Source organism: Megascapheus bottae, chromosome 1, assembly GCF_031878675.1.
Source record: "Megascapheus bottae isolate mThoBot1 chromosome 1, mThoBot2.hap1, whole genome shotgun sequence".
NCBI classification, from domain to species: domain Eukaryota; kingdom Metazoa; phylum Chordata; class Mammalia; order Rodentia; family Geomyidae; genus Megascapheus; species Megascapheus bottae.
Window position 1 is genome coordinate 30880623 of NC_143509.1, and position 12312 is coordinate 30892934.

Below are 12312 nucleotides of genomic sequence, written 5' to 3' on the forward strand. Positions count from 1 at the left end.
ATCTCAGACATTCTGAGAAGAAAAAAATCCCAGAATCTCCCGGTCCAGCCCAAGCTGACGTGAGGAGTCCCAGCTGGGGCCCTGGCTGCTTTGTCCCTGGAGGTGTCCTAGGGCCTGAGAGGCAGAGAGGAAGTAGAAAGGAGGCCTGGGATACCATCTGTGAGACCCCTGCAGAAAGCAGGGTATAGAACTCCTTCTGAGACTCTGCCAAACATACCAGTCATTTTTGGCTGAGTGCTGGTGGCTCATATCTGTCATCCTAGCTACTCAGGAGGTTGAGATCTGAGGATCAAGGTTCAAAGCCAGCTTGGGCAGAAAAAGTCTGAGAGACTCTTCTCTTTAATAACAACCACAAAATCAGAAGTGGAGCTATGGCTCAAGTGATGGAGCACCAGCCTTGAGGAAAAGAGCTCAAGAAAATGTTCCTCAGGCCCTGAGTTCGAGTCCCAGGTCCCAGGACTAGTACATGCACAGACATACACACACACACACACACACACACACACACACACACATACCCCTCAGCCAGCATCTCCCCACCTCACCCCAATATACAAACAAAAACAGGCTTGGGCTCCAGGAAGGCAAAAAGTACAGATCTGATCTCTTCCCTCTTCCAGTTCACCTGCTCTTTCACAGAGTGAAACTAGGGTGCAGGCAGCATGGAGGGGTGTATGTAGCTAGGAGCTCCCCTCTGATCCTTCTAGGAAGCAGGCACAGCTTTGGGGAAAAAGAACCCACAAACCCTAAGGACCGAGAAGAGATAACCTGAGCCAGCCTCAATGATCAAAGAGGCCTTGGTGCAAAGTGGAGCTCCAAGCTGAAGGGAGTTGGAGCTTTGAGCCTGGGGCAGAAGACAGCCATGGAAGGTTGTATGCAGAACCTGTGATCTTCCTGTCTCCACCACCCGAGAAGCTGGGATTACAGGTATGCACTACCAAACTTGACTTTCTATTTGTGCTTTTATTGTAGCTGCCTCCGTGTGTGTGTGTGTGTGTGTGTGTGTGTGTGTGTGTGTGTGTGTGTGTGTGTGTGTGTTGGGGAGGCTCCACCCTCCTCACCCTCATGTGAGCCCCAACTTAATTCTTCAGAATTCACACTTCCTCCTTGTGCTGGGACCCCAAGGCGTTGGGAGTTTTCAGGAACCCTCCAAGGAGAAGCAGACCAGCACACCTGAGCATCCTGGGAGAATACTCTAGTGCCCTCCTCTGAAGGGGAAACTGAGGCCTGACAGCCACAGAAATTGCTTGAACTACAACATCGAAGATTGGGGACAGACCACAGGGCTATTGGCCTTTGGTATAGACAATTCCCCACCTGGCATGAAGGTATGGGGGTGGGGGAGTTGTCTGTGTTATGAACCCCTAAAAGGATGAAAACACAAGTAACCTTGTTTTTCTCTCTCACCTCCCAGCTAACACAGATTTCTGCCTAGACAAGCTCCTGCCTCAATTTTAAAATTACCTTTCACTACTTAAAAATGGCCTTCGCATTTATGGGGTGCACAGCCTTGTCTTCATGGGACACCGCGAAAGGATTCCATTATTTAAGTGAAATAAACATAGGATTTCCCTCACAGGAGGTGCTGTGTGTAGAATGATGGATGCCAAGTTCTAGAGAAACAATGGGAGTTAGTATTGAATGGGGTCAGAACTTCAGTGTGAGGGCATAGAAAGTTCTGGAAATGGAGAGTGGGGGTGGCTGCTGCTGTGTCAATGGGCTCAGGGTAGTGAAGTATACGCTTATATATGGGGATGATGACTATTTTTTATTTCATGTTTTACCACAGTCTAAACAAGACAGAGCACAAACAGATCTCCATTCCTTTCTCTGCACCTGTGAATTCCACTTGCAAGCAACAGATGTGTGTCTGTGTGCGCCCATCCTGGGACTTGAACCCAGGGCCTAGGTGCTATCCCTGGGCTTTTGCGCTCAAGGCTGGCACTCTACCACTTGAGCCACAGCTCCACTTCAAGCTTTTTTCTAAATAATTGGAGTAAGAGGTAAGAGTCACGTGGACTTGCCTGCTCTGGTGGGCTTTGAACCATAATCCTCATCTCTCAGCCTCTTGAATAGCTAGGATTACAGGCATGAGCCACTGACACCTGTTGTACCCAAATTCCTAGAACCCCAAGAAGACCACCAGAGGCCACAGTCAAAGCTAAAAAGCAATGGTCATTTATTATGAGATTAAACTTGGACCTCAGCGTACCCGTAGCTGGCAACGCTAAGAGGCCCTGAACAAGGATTTTACACAGCTTTCATAGGGGAATTCCATAGTTAAAATCACCTGATTGGCTGTTTGGTAACTCAAACCACTGGTCGCTTTAAGATTAATCAGAGCTCAGGTGTCTAACCACTGAGCATCAAGCTGTTGCCACCTGGGGTTCAAGTACATGGGCCCTGAGCAAGGGGGGAAGGGGTCATTCCCAAAACATGGGACAATCTTGGCACAACCCAGCCAGGAATAGATTTTACCTGGGAAGGGGGGAGGGGGGAGCAGCACTCAAAATCCTACAGTTCATAGGACAGTCTGCTGATCAGGAGTCATGTCCCAGCAACCGAGTTGAGATATCCAGCTTTAGCCACACCTCCTGGAAGCCCTTTTGGATTTGGTGTGTGTCTGACATTCCCAGCCTCCCACCCCTCCATGCACCAAGCCAATTTGAACAGATTGAGGGGAGATCCCAGGAGTGTGATGGGTTAGGGTTGGGGTCTGGACAGGATTCTTTAGCCACCTTTCCGCAGAGCCCAGGACTCTGTCCCAGGCACTGAGCTCCTGCCCCACCTGCCCCACCCAGAGGCTGGGGGAGTGAGAGGGCTCGTTGGGATTTTGAGGGCTGGGACCCCACTGGGATTCCAGCTAGCACCTACAGAGAGAGAGAGAGAGAGAGAGAGAGAGAGAGAGAGAGAGAGAGAGAGAGAGAGAGAGAGAGAGAGAGAGAGAGAGAGAGAGAGAGAGAGAGATAAAGAGAGAGAGATAAAGAGAGAGAGATAAAGAGAGAGAGCACCAGGCCCTGCCTGGTCCCCACCCCTCCCCTCCCATCTCTGGGTTCCCCAACCTGAAAGGAGAACCAACACCCTCAGACCTGGGGCCACATCTGCCCTATTTCCTGTTGTCCCCCTGAAGTACAAGAGATGTGGGGTGAGGGCACACTAGGGAAGAGGGCCAGTGTGACTAGATCCCCAGGGACGTGCTCTTGTCAGAGAGAAGTCACAGCAGGTTGGGAAGGATTCATGCTTCCTCTATGCCCCCACCACATACCCCCCCGTGGCTGTAGGCTGGGACTTCGGATCTCCCTGGCCCTGTTCCTCGACCTTAAAATGCTGTGCCCTGGTGCTGGTGGTTCATGGTACTTAGGAGGATGAGATCTGAAGATCCTGGTTCAAAGCCAACCCTGGAGCTGAAAAGTCCATGAGGCTCTTATCTCCCTTAACCACCAAACAAACTGGAGGTGGCGCTGTGGCTCAAGTTATAGAGAGCTAGCTTTGAGAAACAACAATAACAACAAAACAGCACTCACACCTGTGCGCGCACGCGCGCGCGCACACACACACACACACACACACACACACACACACACACACACTTCTATTAGTTGGGCACCGGTAGCTCACACCTGAATTCTAGCTACTCAGAAGGCTGAGATCTGAAGACCGTGGTTCGAGCCAGCCCAGGCAAGAAAGTCCATGAGACTCTTATCTCCAATTAATCACAGGAAAAAGCCAGAAGTGGCAGTGTTGCTCAAGTGGTAGAGCACTAACCTTGAGCAAAAAGAGGCTCAGAGACAGCCCCAGGACCAGATAAATATATATATTTCTTGTCTCCATCTCTGGGATGGCTGACCATACACCGGGAAACCCCAGAGGAGGCCTGGGCACCCCATTTCCTGACCCCCACCCACATTTTATCCATCAGTAACCTGACAATCTGTTACCCCTCATACCTCACTCCTCAGCCACCTTCCCAGTTCATCTCCGCACCTGGACCAGGTGACAGTCCCTTCTCAGGACTCCTCCCATCTGCCTTAGCCCTGAAACAGCCTCCTTTCTAGCCCCTGTGCCCATCGGACCCCCAACACGGTCCCCCTCGGGAGTCCGAGACCCCCAGTTACAGAAAAAGTTCCCTCCCTTAAAAACCCTAGCCGGAACCGGGCGTGGTAGCTCACACCAGTAATCCTTTTCTCCAATGAACCACCAGAAAACTGGAAGTGGTATTGTAGATCAAAGTGATAGAGGGCTAGCCTTGAGTGAAAGAGCTCAGGGAGAGCTCCCAGGCCCTGAGTTCAAGACCCAAGACTGTCAAAAAAAGAAACCTTTGTTCCTCTGCTCTCACCCTCTCCCCCCATCCTCCCCTCTTCACGATCTCCATCCAGGCCTCTTGTTCAACTAATCCTGGCCTTGCACCTCCTTCATTGGCCCAGAGCAGGCTGAGGGTCACAGCTGGGGCCCCTGACACCATTTATTCAGTAGGTAAGCATGGAGGGCTTGGGAAGAGGCAGCGTGACCCCATGCTTATCCTGACCATCAGTGACACATTCTAGCCCGGTCACTCTGCCATGGTGCAGACAGATATCCAGCCCCAGTGGACAGCCATGTCTTGCCCAGTCCTTTGGGAGACACCCCTCTCCCCCAGTAAAGGATCAGAGATGATATTTTATGTGTGTGCTAGTCCTGGGGCTTGAACTCAGAACCTGGATGCTGTCCCTAAGCTTTTTCACTCGAGGCTGGCATTCCATCACTTGAGCCACAGAGCCACTTCTGGCTTTTTGGGGTATTTCATTGGAGATAATCATGTCGCAAAACTTTCCTGTCTGAGCTGGCTACAAACCATGACCCTCAGAATCTCAGCCTGCTGAGTAGCAAGGATGACAAGCCTGAACCATTGGTGCCTAGCTCAGGGACAAATTAGAAAGAAGAGCACAGTAGACAAAATATCGTGAAAGTAGCATGGTTAGTTATCCTCACCCATAATGCCTGGGTTCAAATCCCAACCCTACTTGTTAATATGCTGTGTGGCTTTGGGAAAGTTACTTTATCTCTCTGTGCTACAAATCTTGGGAGCATCCTTTGATCACCAAAGCAAAGACCTTCCAGAGTGTTCTAAAATATAAATGTGCTAGGGGCCGGGAGTTTGGCCTAGTGGTAGAGTGCTTGCCTTAGCATGCACGAAGACCCAGGTTCAATTCCTTGGTACCACATACATAGAAAAAAAAAAAGCCGGAAGGGGTGCTGAGACTCAAGTGGTAGAGCTCTAGCCATGAGAAAGTCCAAGGACAGTGCTCAGTTCCTGAGCTCAAGCCCAGGACTGGCAATATATATGTGTGTGTGTGTGTGTGTGTGTGTGTGTGTGTGTGTGTGTGTGTGTGTGCGCGCTAATACCTATAAGGCACTCACTAAGCATAGTTCCTGGCTCTAGGTTGCTTTCTAAATTAAACGATTCCATATTTAACCAGAAAAAGTCACCACACTTATCTTTGATTTAGTCTTTGTTTTGTCATTTCCTTCCTTCAACCTTTGGGGGAGTCCGCATGGCTGGGTCTCAAGCACTTTGATCACCTGAGAAAAGAAGGTAATTATAGCCTGGACTTCCCCAGAAAAGACCTGTGGCAAGCCCTTAATTTGGCCTGTAAAAATAAAAACCAGCAGTGAAGAAAGGAATCTCTCCTGTTGCAAAACTCTGGCCCCTGATCACCTGTCTAATTATCCCTAACTCACCAGGAGGACACTTAAAATTCAGGTGAGTGGGTGACTCTGTGTGTGTGTGTGTGTGTGTGTGTGTGTGTGTGTGTGTGTGTGTGTGTAAGACACACTGGAGGGTCTTTGGGAGAACTAGCCTCAAGCCAAGCATGGCAGCTCATGCCTGTAATCTCAGCAACTTGGGAAATGGCTATCAGGAGAGTTGTGGCCAACCTGGAGAGGAAAAAACTTATTGAGACCCTATCTCAGCCAATAAACAACAATAATAATAATAAACTGGGCTCAGCAGTCCATGCCTGGATCCCAGATGTTGGGGGAGGGGGTTAAATGGGAGGACTGTAGTTCAAGTAAAAAGTACAAGATCACATTTAAAAAAGAAAACAGTAAGAGCACAAGGATTAGGGTCATGGTTCAAGTGGCAGGATACTTACCTAGCAAGCAAAAGGCCCTGAGTTCAAAGCCAGTACCTGCAGCCTCCTGGTCGTTGAGTCGACAGTGTATAAGGAGAATATCTGGGGTTCGAGTCTACCACTATGCCCGGCTAATCTGTTGAAATGGGGTCTTGATGACTTTGTTTTTTTTGCCCAGCCTGTGTCAAATCCAGGTCTCAGTCTCCACATCCTGAGTAGCTGGGATTACAGTTACAACCCACTGTTTCAGGCCCTCTCCACATCCGTGTGTGGTGTATGTATGTGCATGTGTGCGTGTGCAGTGCTGGGACTTGAACTCACTACCTTGAGCACTCCCTTGGCTTTTTCTCTCAAGGCTAGTAATCTACCACTTAATCCATGCCTCCATCCAGCTCTTTTCTGGTTAATTGGAGATAAAAGTCTCTCTGACTTGTCTGTCCGGGCTGGCAGGGGTTAGATGCTGTCTTGTCCTTGCAGCTAGAGTTTGGCTTCTAACCCTGACCCAGAGCTGTGACTCGCCAGTTGACTGGAAGGCACCAAACAAGAAGAACCACCATGGAGGAAAATCAGTACTCAGGTGGGGAGATACTCAGAGACAACGCTAGCAAAAACAAAGATGCTTGTCTTCTAATTTCATCCAGGAAATAAAGGAGGGGTCCTCCCCAATCCTCCCTAGCTAGGAGGGTGAATGTTTTGTGTATGTGTGTGCCAGTCCTGGGGCTTAAACTCAGGGCCTGGGCATTGTCCCTAAGCTTTTGTGCACAAGGCTGGCACTCTCCCTCTTGAGCCACAGCTCCATGTCCAGGATTTTGGTGGATAACTGGAGCTGAGAGTCATGGACTTTTCTGCCTAGGCTGGCTTCAAATAATGACCCTCAGAGCTCAGCTTGCTGAATAGCGAGGGTGACAGGCATGAGCCACCAGTGCCAGGCTGAGTGTTTTCTTTCTTTATTTTTTATGTCTGAACTTGAACTCCAAACCCGGGCTCTGTCCCTAAACTTGTGCTCGGGGCTAGGGTTCTACCACTTGCACTATAGCTCCAATTTTGACTTTTTGTGGGCTACTTGGGGAGATAAGAGTCTCACGGACTTTTCTGACTCCATCTGGCTCTGAACTTCATCTCAGGAATTTTTCAGAAATACCCACAAGGTGGGGTGGAGAAAGCCTGGATGGTCTCCAGTCCTCTGCCAAGCAGGAGAGGGAAGCCGGGGGCCCCTCCCCCGGGGACTCAATTCCCTCCCCACAAAACTCAGCCCCTCTGGGTAGCTGGAACCCCATAAAATGGGCAGCCGAGTAGATGAGAATCCTGGACAAATACAACTCAGCAAAATGGAACCTCAAAGCAGCGATGGGACAGCTATGGAGATTTCCAGTGAGGAGCAAAGGGGGAGCTTTGGGGAGGAGGGGAAGGAGGAGAGCTTGAGGAGCCAGGTATAGGGATTGAGGATTGGGGGTCAGAAGGGACTGGTAAAAGGGGAGCTGGACTTCTAGGGATGAATGTGACGAGGGGGACCCAGCATTGAAGAAGAAATGGTCATTCTCAGCTTCTGGAGAAATGGCAGCTCTTAGCTCCTGGCTTCTCTGTCTGTGTCTCTGGAAATGACCTGGACCCAAGTCAGACTCATTGCCTGAGAGTGTGTGGGCAGATACTATGGTGGACAGGAAGCAGAGGCTCTGAGATGGATAGCCTGAGGTGAGGCAGGCTTCCAGGATGTTGGAAGAACTGGGCAGAGCTGGAGCCCATCCATCCACCCTCCCCCTGTACCCCACATTCCCCTCCCCCAACAGACTTGTTCGAGCCTTCCAGAAAGCGTTGCTGCAGGCTGAGGACGCAGTTGGTGCTATTTGTGCTGCTGATGGCGGGGCTGTGGGCTGGAATGATGACCCTGCTCCTTCTGTGGCGTGAGAACACCCCCTCTTCCCAGCACTGTCCCCCGTGCCCCCAAATCCACTGTGCCCTTCTGTTCCCCTTTTTCAAGCCCAATGCCTCTCATCTTGCCTCCTGTCTTGATTGAGGAGGAGAGGAGGGTTCCTTACCTGTAGAGCCCCTCCCCCAACCCTGCCCAGCTTGGTGGGGGGACATTTAACCCTTTCCTGGCCCCATTCTCTTCCCCCCCCTCGCAGACTGGGATACAGTGCAGAATCTGAAGCAGGTCGAAGACACTGCAGCCCAGAATGGTATGTAGAAGCCAAGATGGAGGTGGAGGGGGTAAATGGTTGTGAGATGCCCAATTCGTGTCCCCTTTCTGGCACTGGTCACAATAGAGCTGCTTTCCCCCCACTTCCTAAGATCTGTGTTCCCCATCTATAAATGCCCTAGCCAGACTGATTGTGTGTCAGTTCTTATCTACAAGATGGCTCACGCCTGTAACTTAGCTACTCAGGTGGCTGAGATCTGAGGATCACGGTTCAAAGCCAGCCCCAGCAGGAAAGTCTGTAAGCTTCTTATGACCCATAAACAATTCAGGAAAGGCCGGAAGTGGTGGTGTGGCTCAAGAGTTAGAATGCTAGCCTTGAGCCACAGAAGCTCGAGGACAGGCCCTGAGTTCTAAGCCCCAGGACTGGGACAAACAGGAAAAAAGACTGTAGTGATTGAGACAATACTCGGGCCTCAGTTTCTTCCTCTGGTATAAGGGACATGACTTTTGTGGTCGGAGATAGTGGTCAGTTGAGGCCAGTTAAGCCCTCCGATGAATGCCAGCTGCTTTTGACATCCAATCCTAGCTGAGGAAAAACATTATCACGCTGTCATCTAGTCCCTGAATTTGAGGCTCCCTCCTTCTCCCCCCACCACACAAATATGAAAAAAAAAAAAAAAACCAGGCCATTGGTGGCTCCCACCAGTAATTCTAGCTACTCAGGAGTCTGAGATCTATAGGATCACAGTTCCAAGTCAGCCAGGGCAGAAAAGTCTGCAAGACTACATCTCCACCTGGACCAGCAGAATGTTGGAGTGGAGGTGTGGCTCCTGTGGTAGAGCACCAGACATTAACAAGAAAGCCAAGGGAGAGCATGAGGCCCTGAGTTTAAGCCACACACACACACACACACACACACACACACACACTAGTATTGTAACAAAAGCTTCTTGGGGTCTGGGATGTGTGGGGTTCAAGGACCTCTCTCTGTGGCTCTCTCCCTCTGCCCCAGTCTCTCTAGTTTCCAAGGACTTGCAAAAATATCAGAGTGATCAGATGGCCCAGAAATTGCAAGGTGAGCCACCTCTGCGTGGGGGAGAGGGGCTAAAGTGTCCAGCTGTGTCCCCCGTGTCCCCACACCTCCATCAGTCTAAGCAGCAGAGGAAGAGGAAAAAGGATGCATGGAGATTGGGGGGGAGGGAGGTTGAGCCCCTGCTTATGGTTGCTTCCCTTCAAACAGCTGTTCTCATGGCACAGAGGGTGAATGAACTCCAAGCTGAACAGCAGCAGATGAAATCCCAGGGTGAGACTGAGAGGGACAGAAGGACTTCCTGGGAGGGAGGCTGGGATTCCAGATTGAGAAACCCTCCAGCCCCTGAGAGTCTCCATCTCTAAAACTACCTCTTCCTCCTCACACCGACCAGACACCCACCTGGCCTGGAACCTGCAGAGAGTGCAAGAGGATCTGAGCCAAGCCAAATCCTTGAGTGAGGCCTGGGAGAGGCTGGGGGAGGGGCAGATGGAGGGGAGGACCCGACAGGAGGTTCTGAACACACACACCCCCAATTACCCCACCCTCTTTCCAGACTTGAATGAGAGGAGCACAGTCTCCGATTTACTGGAGAAACTCCAAGAAGCTGTGGCAAAGCTGTGGATGGAGATCAGGATGGCACAGGGTGAGTGCTGGGGAGGGGAGGGGAGGACAGCCCACGTGGGCTTTGTGTGCCATAGCATGTGTGTGTACCAGGCAGTGTGGCAGTAGATTGGGGGAGACACAAGAAACAGGGGTGGATCATGTAGATAGCTGTACAGAGGGGATGTATACAAGAATGCCTTTTCTAAGCCAGGCATCAGTAGCTCCCAGCTACTTATCCTAGCTACTCAGGAAGCTGAGATCAGGCAGAAAAGCCTGACTCTTCTCTCTGGCAAAAAAAAAAAAAAGGCAGGGCTGGAGGTGTTGCTCAAATGGCAGAGCACCAGCTGAAGCCTAGCAAGGCCCTAGGCCCTGAGTTTAAGCCTGCTTCTGCCAAGAAAGCCTTTTCTCCAATTGCTTCTTCAGCCAATGTCATGGTGGGGATCCCTTAGCCACAGCCCCCCACTGTAAGTAGATGCATGTGATTGAGATCGTGGAGTTTGTTTTGTTATTGGTGTGTGTGTGTGTGTGTGTGTGAATACACCAGACCTGGGGCTTAAACTCTGGGCCCGAGCACTGTCCCTGAGCTTTTGTACTCAAGGCTAGTGCTCTACCACTTTGAGCCACAGCTCCACTCTGTTTATTTTTGTATGTGTGATTCATTGGAGACAAATCTCACAGACTTTCTTGCGCAGGCTGGCCTCGAACTGCCATCTGCAGATCTCAATCTCCTGAGTAACTAGGATGACAGGCGTGAGCCACTGGTGCCCAGTGGTCCTGGATTTTTTTTTTTTTTAGGGGGGGGAAGAAAGTGCTTCTAAGAAATGGTGAAGTAATGAGATCTGAGATCAGCTTGGCATTTGGGGCCCTTCTGAGGTGTTGGTGGTGACGTAGGGCTTACGGTTGGTAGCTGGTAACTGGCAGCCCTAGAGTTGTGATGGTGCTGGTAGCTGAGATGATCTTACTAGGAATTGACCAGAGGTAACCAAGTTCAAGGCCGGGGGGAAAGTCAGTTGTTGGAGTGGGGGGTAGGGGACCCTCTACTTTCAACCCAGACCCACGAGGGCTTCCAGAAGACACCAGTGCCCGCCCTTCCCACCATGCCCACCCCAGTGCCCCTCTGAACCTCTTTTCCACTTGCAACCCCAGGCTCTGCATGCAACACCTGCCCTGAGCAGTGGCTCAATTTTGGACAGAAGTGCTACTATTTTGGCAAGGCCACCAAACGGTGGCTCCAAGCCCGCTTTGCCTGCAGTGACCTAAAAGGGCGACTAGCCAGCATTCACAGCCAGGAGGAGCAGGTGTCCTGAGCTCTGGGGAGGCAGGGGGGCAGGGGAGAGGATGGGAGGGATTTAGCCCTGACCTCCTGCCCCCCTCCACACACACCCCTGCAGGACTTCCTGAGCAAGCATGCTAGCAAGGATTCTTGGATTGGCCTTCAGGACCTAGATGTGGAGGGAGACTTCGTCTGGATAGATGAGAGTCCTGTGAGCTATAGGTAAGGGGGTGAGGGGGGTTCCTGTCTGGGGGACAGGGGAGGAGGCAGAGACACCATGAGGGAAAAACGACAGTCTGGAACCCTGAAGCAAGGCTGCAGGGCAAGGAACACTGATTGAGGTCGAAGTCTTAAAGGGAGACTTCATGTTCCATGGGAAGGAGAGGCAGAGGGTTCAGAAAGCTTCAAGCACATACCTGAAGGGAACTCCTAGGCTTTGGGGGAGTGTGGTTCAGAAATGGGGGAGTGCCAGGTGGAGTCAGGAATAAAAGAAAAGAACCAGGCATGCATGCCTATAAATCCTAGCACCTCAGGAGGCTGAGATCCAGAGGATCGCAGTTTGAGGCCAACCTGGACAGAAAAACAAACAAAAAACCATGAGACTCATCTCCAATTAACCAGCAAAAAGCCAGGAATGGGGGTGTGACTCAAGTGGGATGGTGCTAGCTTTGAGCAAATGAGCTAAAGAACAGCATGCAGGCCCTGAGTTCAAGCCCCAGTATCCTACACACACACGAAGAGAAATTAAAAGGGCTGGTGGGTGGGCTGAGCCCAGGGCAAAGAGAAGAGGCTCCTTTGGTCTGTTTCTCGACTCAAGTCTTTCATTCCAGTAACTGGTTTCCAGGCGAGCCCAACAACGCGGGCTTGGATGAGGACTGTGTGATGATGCGGGCTTCCGGACACTGGAATGACGCTTTCTGCCGCACCCAGCTGGATGCCTGGGTGTGCGAGAGGCTGGCCACGTGTGGACCGCCCACCCCCCCCACCTCTGAGGGACCCACTCCCACACACACCCCCTGACCACCCCGTCTGTCCCTTCCTTGGTCTTGGATACAGCTGGGCCAGAGCAGGGCACTGAGGATTCCCTGTCCAGGCGCAGACAACTCTTCAGCCTTGTCCTCCTCTCCTGTCCCTGCCCCCACAGCCTGCTTCTTGC

At 51.3% G+C, this 12312-nt stretch overlaps 1 protein-coding gene across 1 annotated transcript; it reads left to right on the forward strand.

Annotated features, from left to right (window-relative positions):
• Nucleotides 1-6596: 6596 nt before the first annotated feature.
• Nucleotides 6597-12176, forward strand: Fcer2 (Fc epsilon receptor II). The gene is made up of 10 exons (XM_090329201.1): nucleotides 6597-6687; nucleotides 7898-8011; nucleotides 8234-8287; nucleotides 9260-9322; nucleotides 9488-9550; nucleotides 9672-9734; nucleotides 9834-9923; nucleotides 11030-11181; nucleotides 11275-11378; nucleotides 11987-12176. Exons 1-10 carry the CDS (start codon nucleotides 6666-6668, stop codon nucleotides 12174-12176), a joined length of 915 nt encoding a protein of 304 aa, XP_090185327.1. The 5' UTR covers nucleotides 6597-6665.
• Nucleotides 12177-12312: the final 136 nt, after the last annotated feature.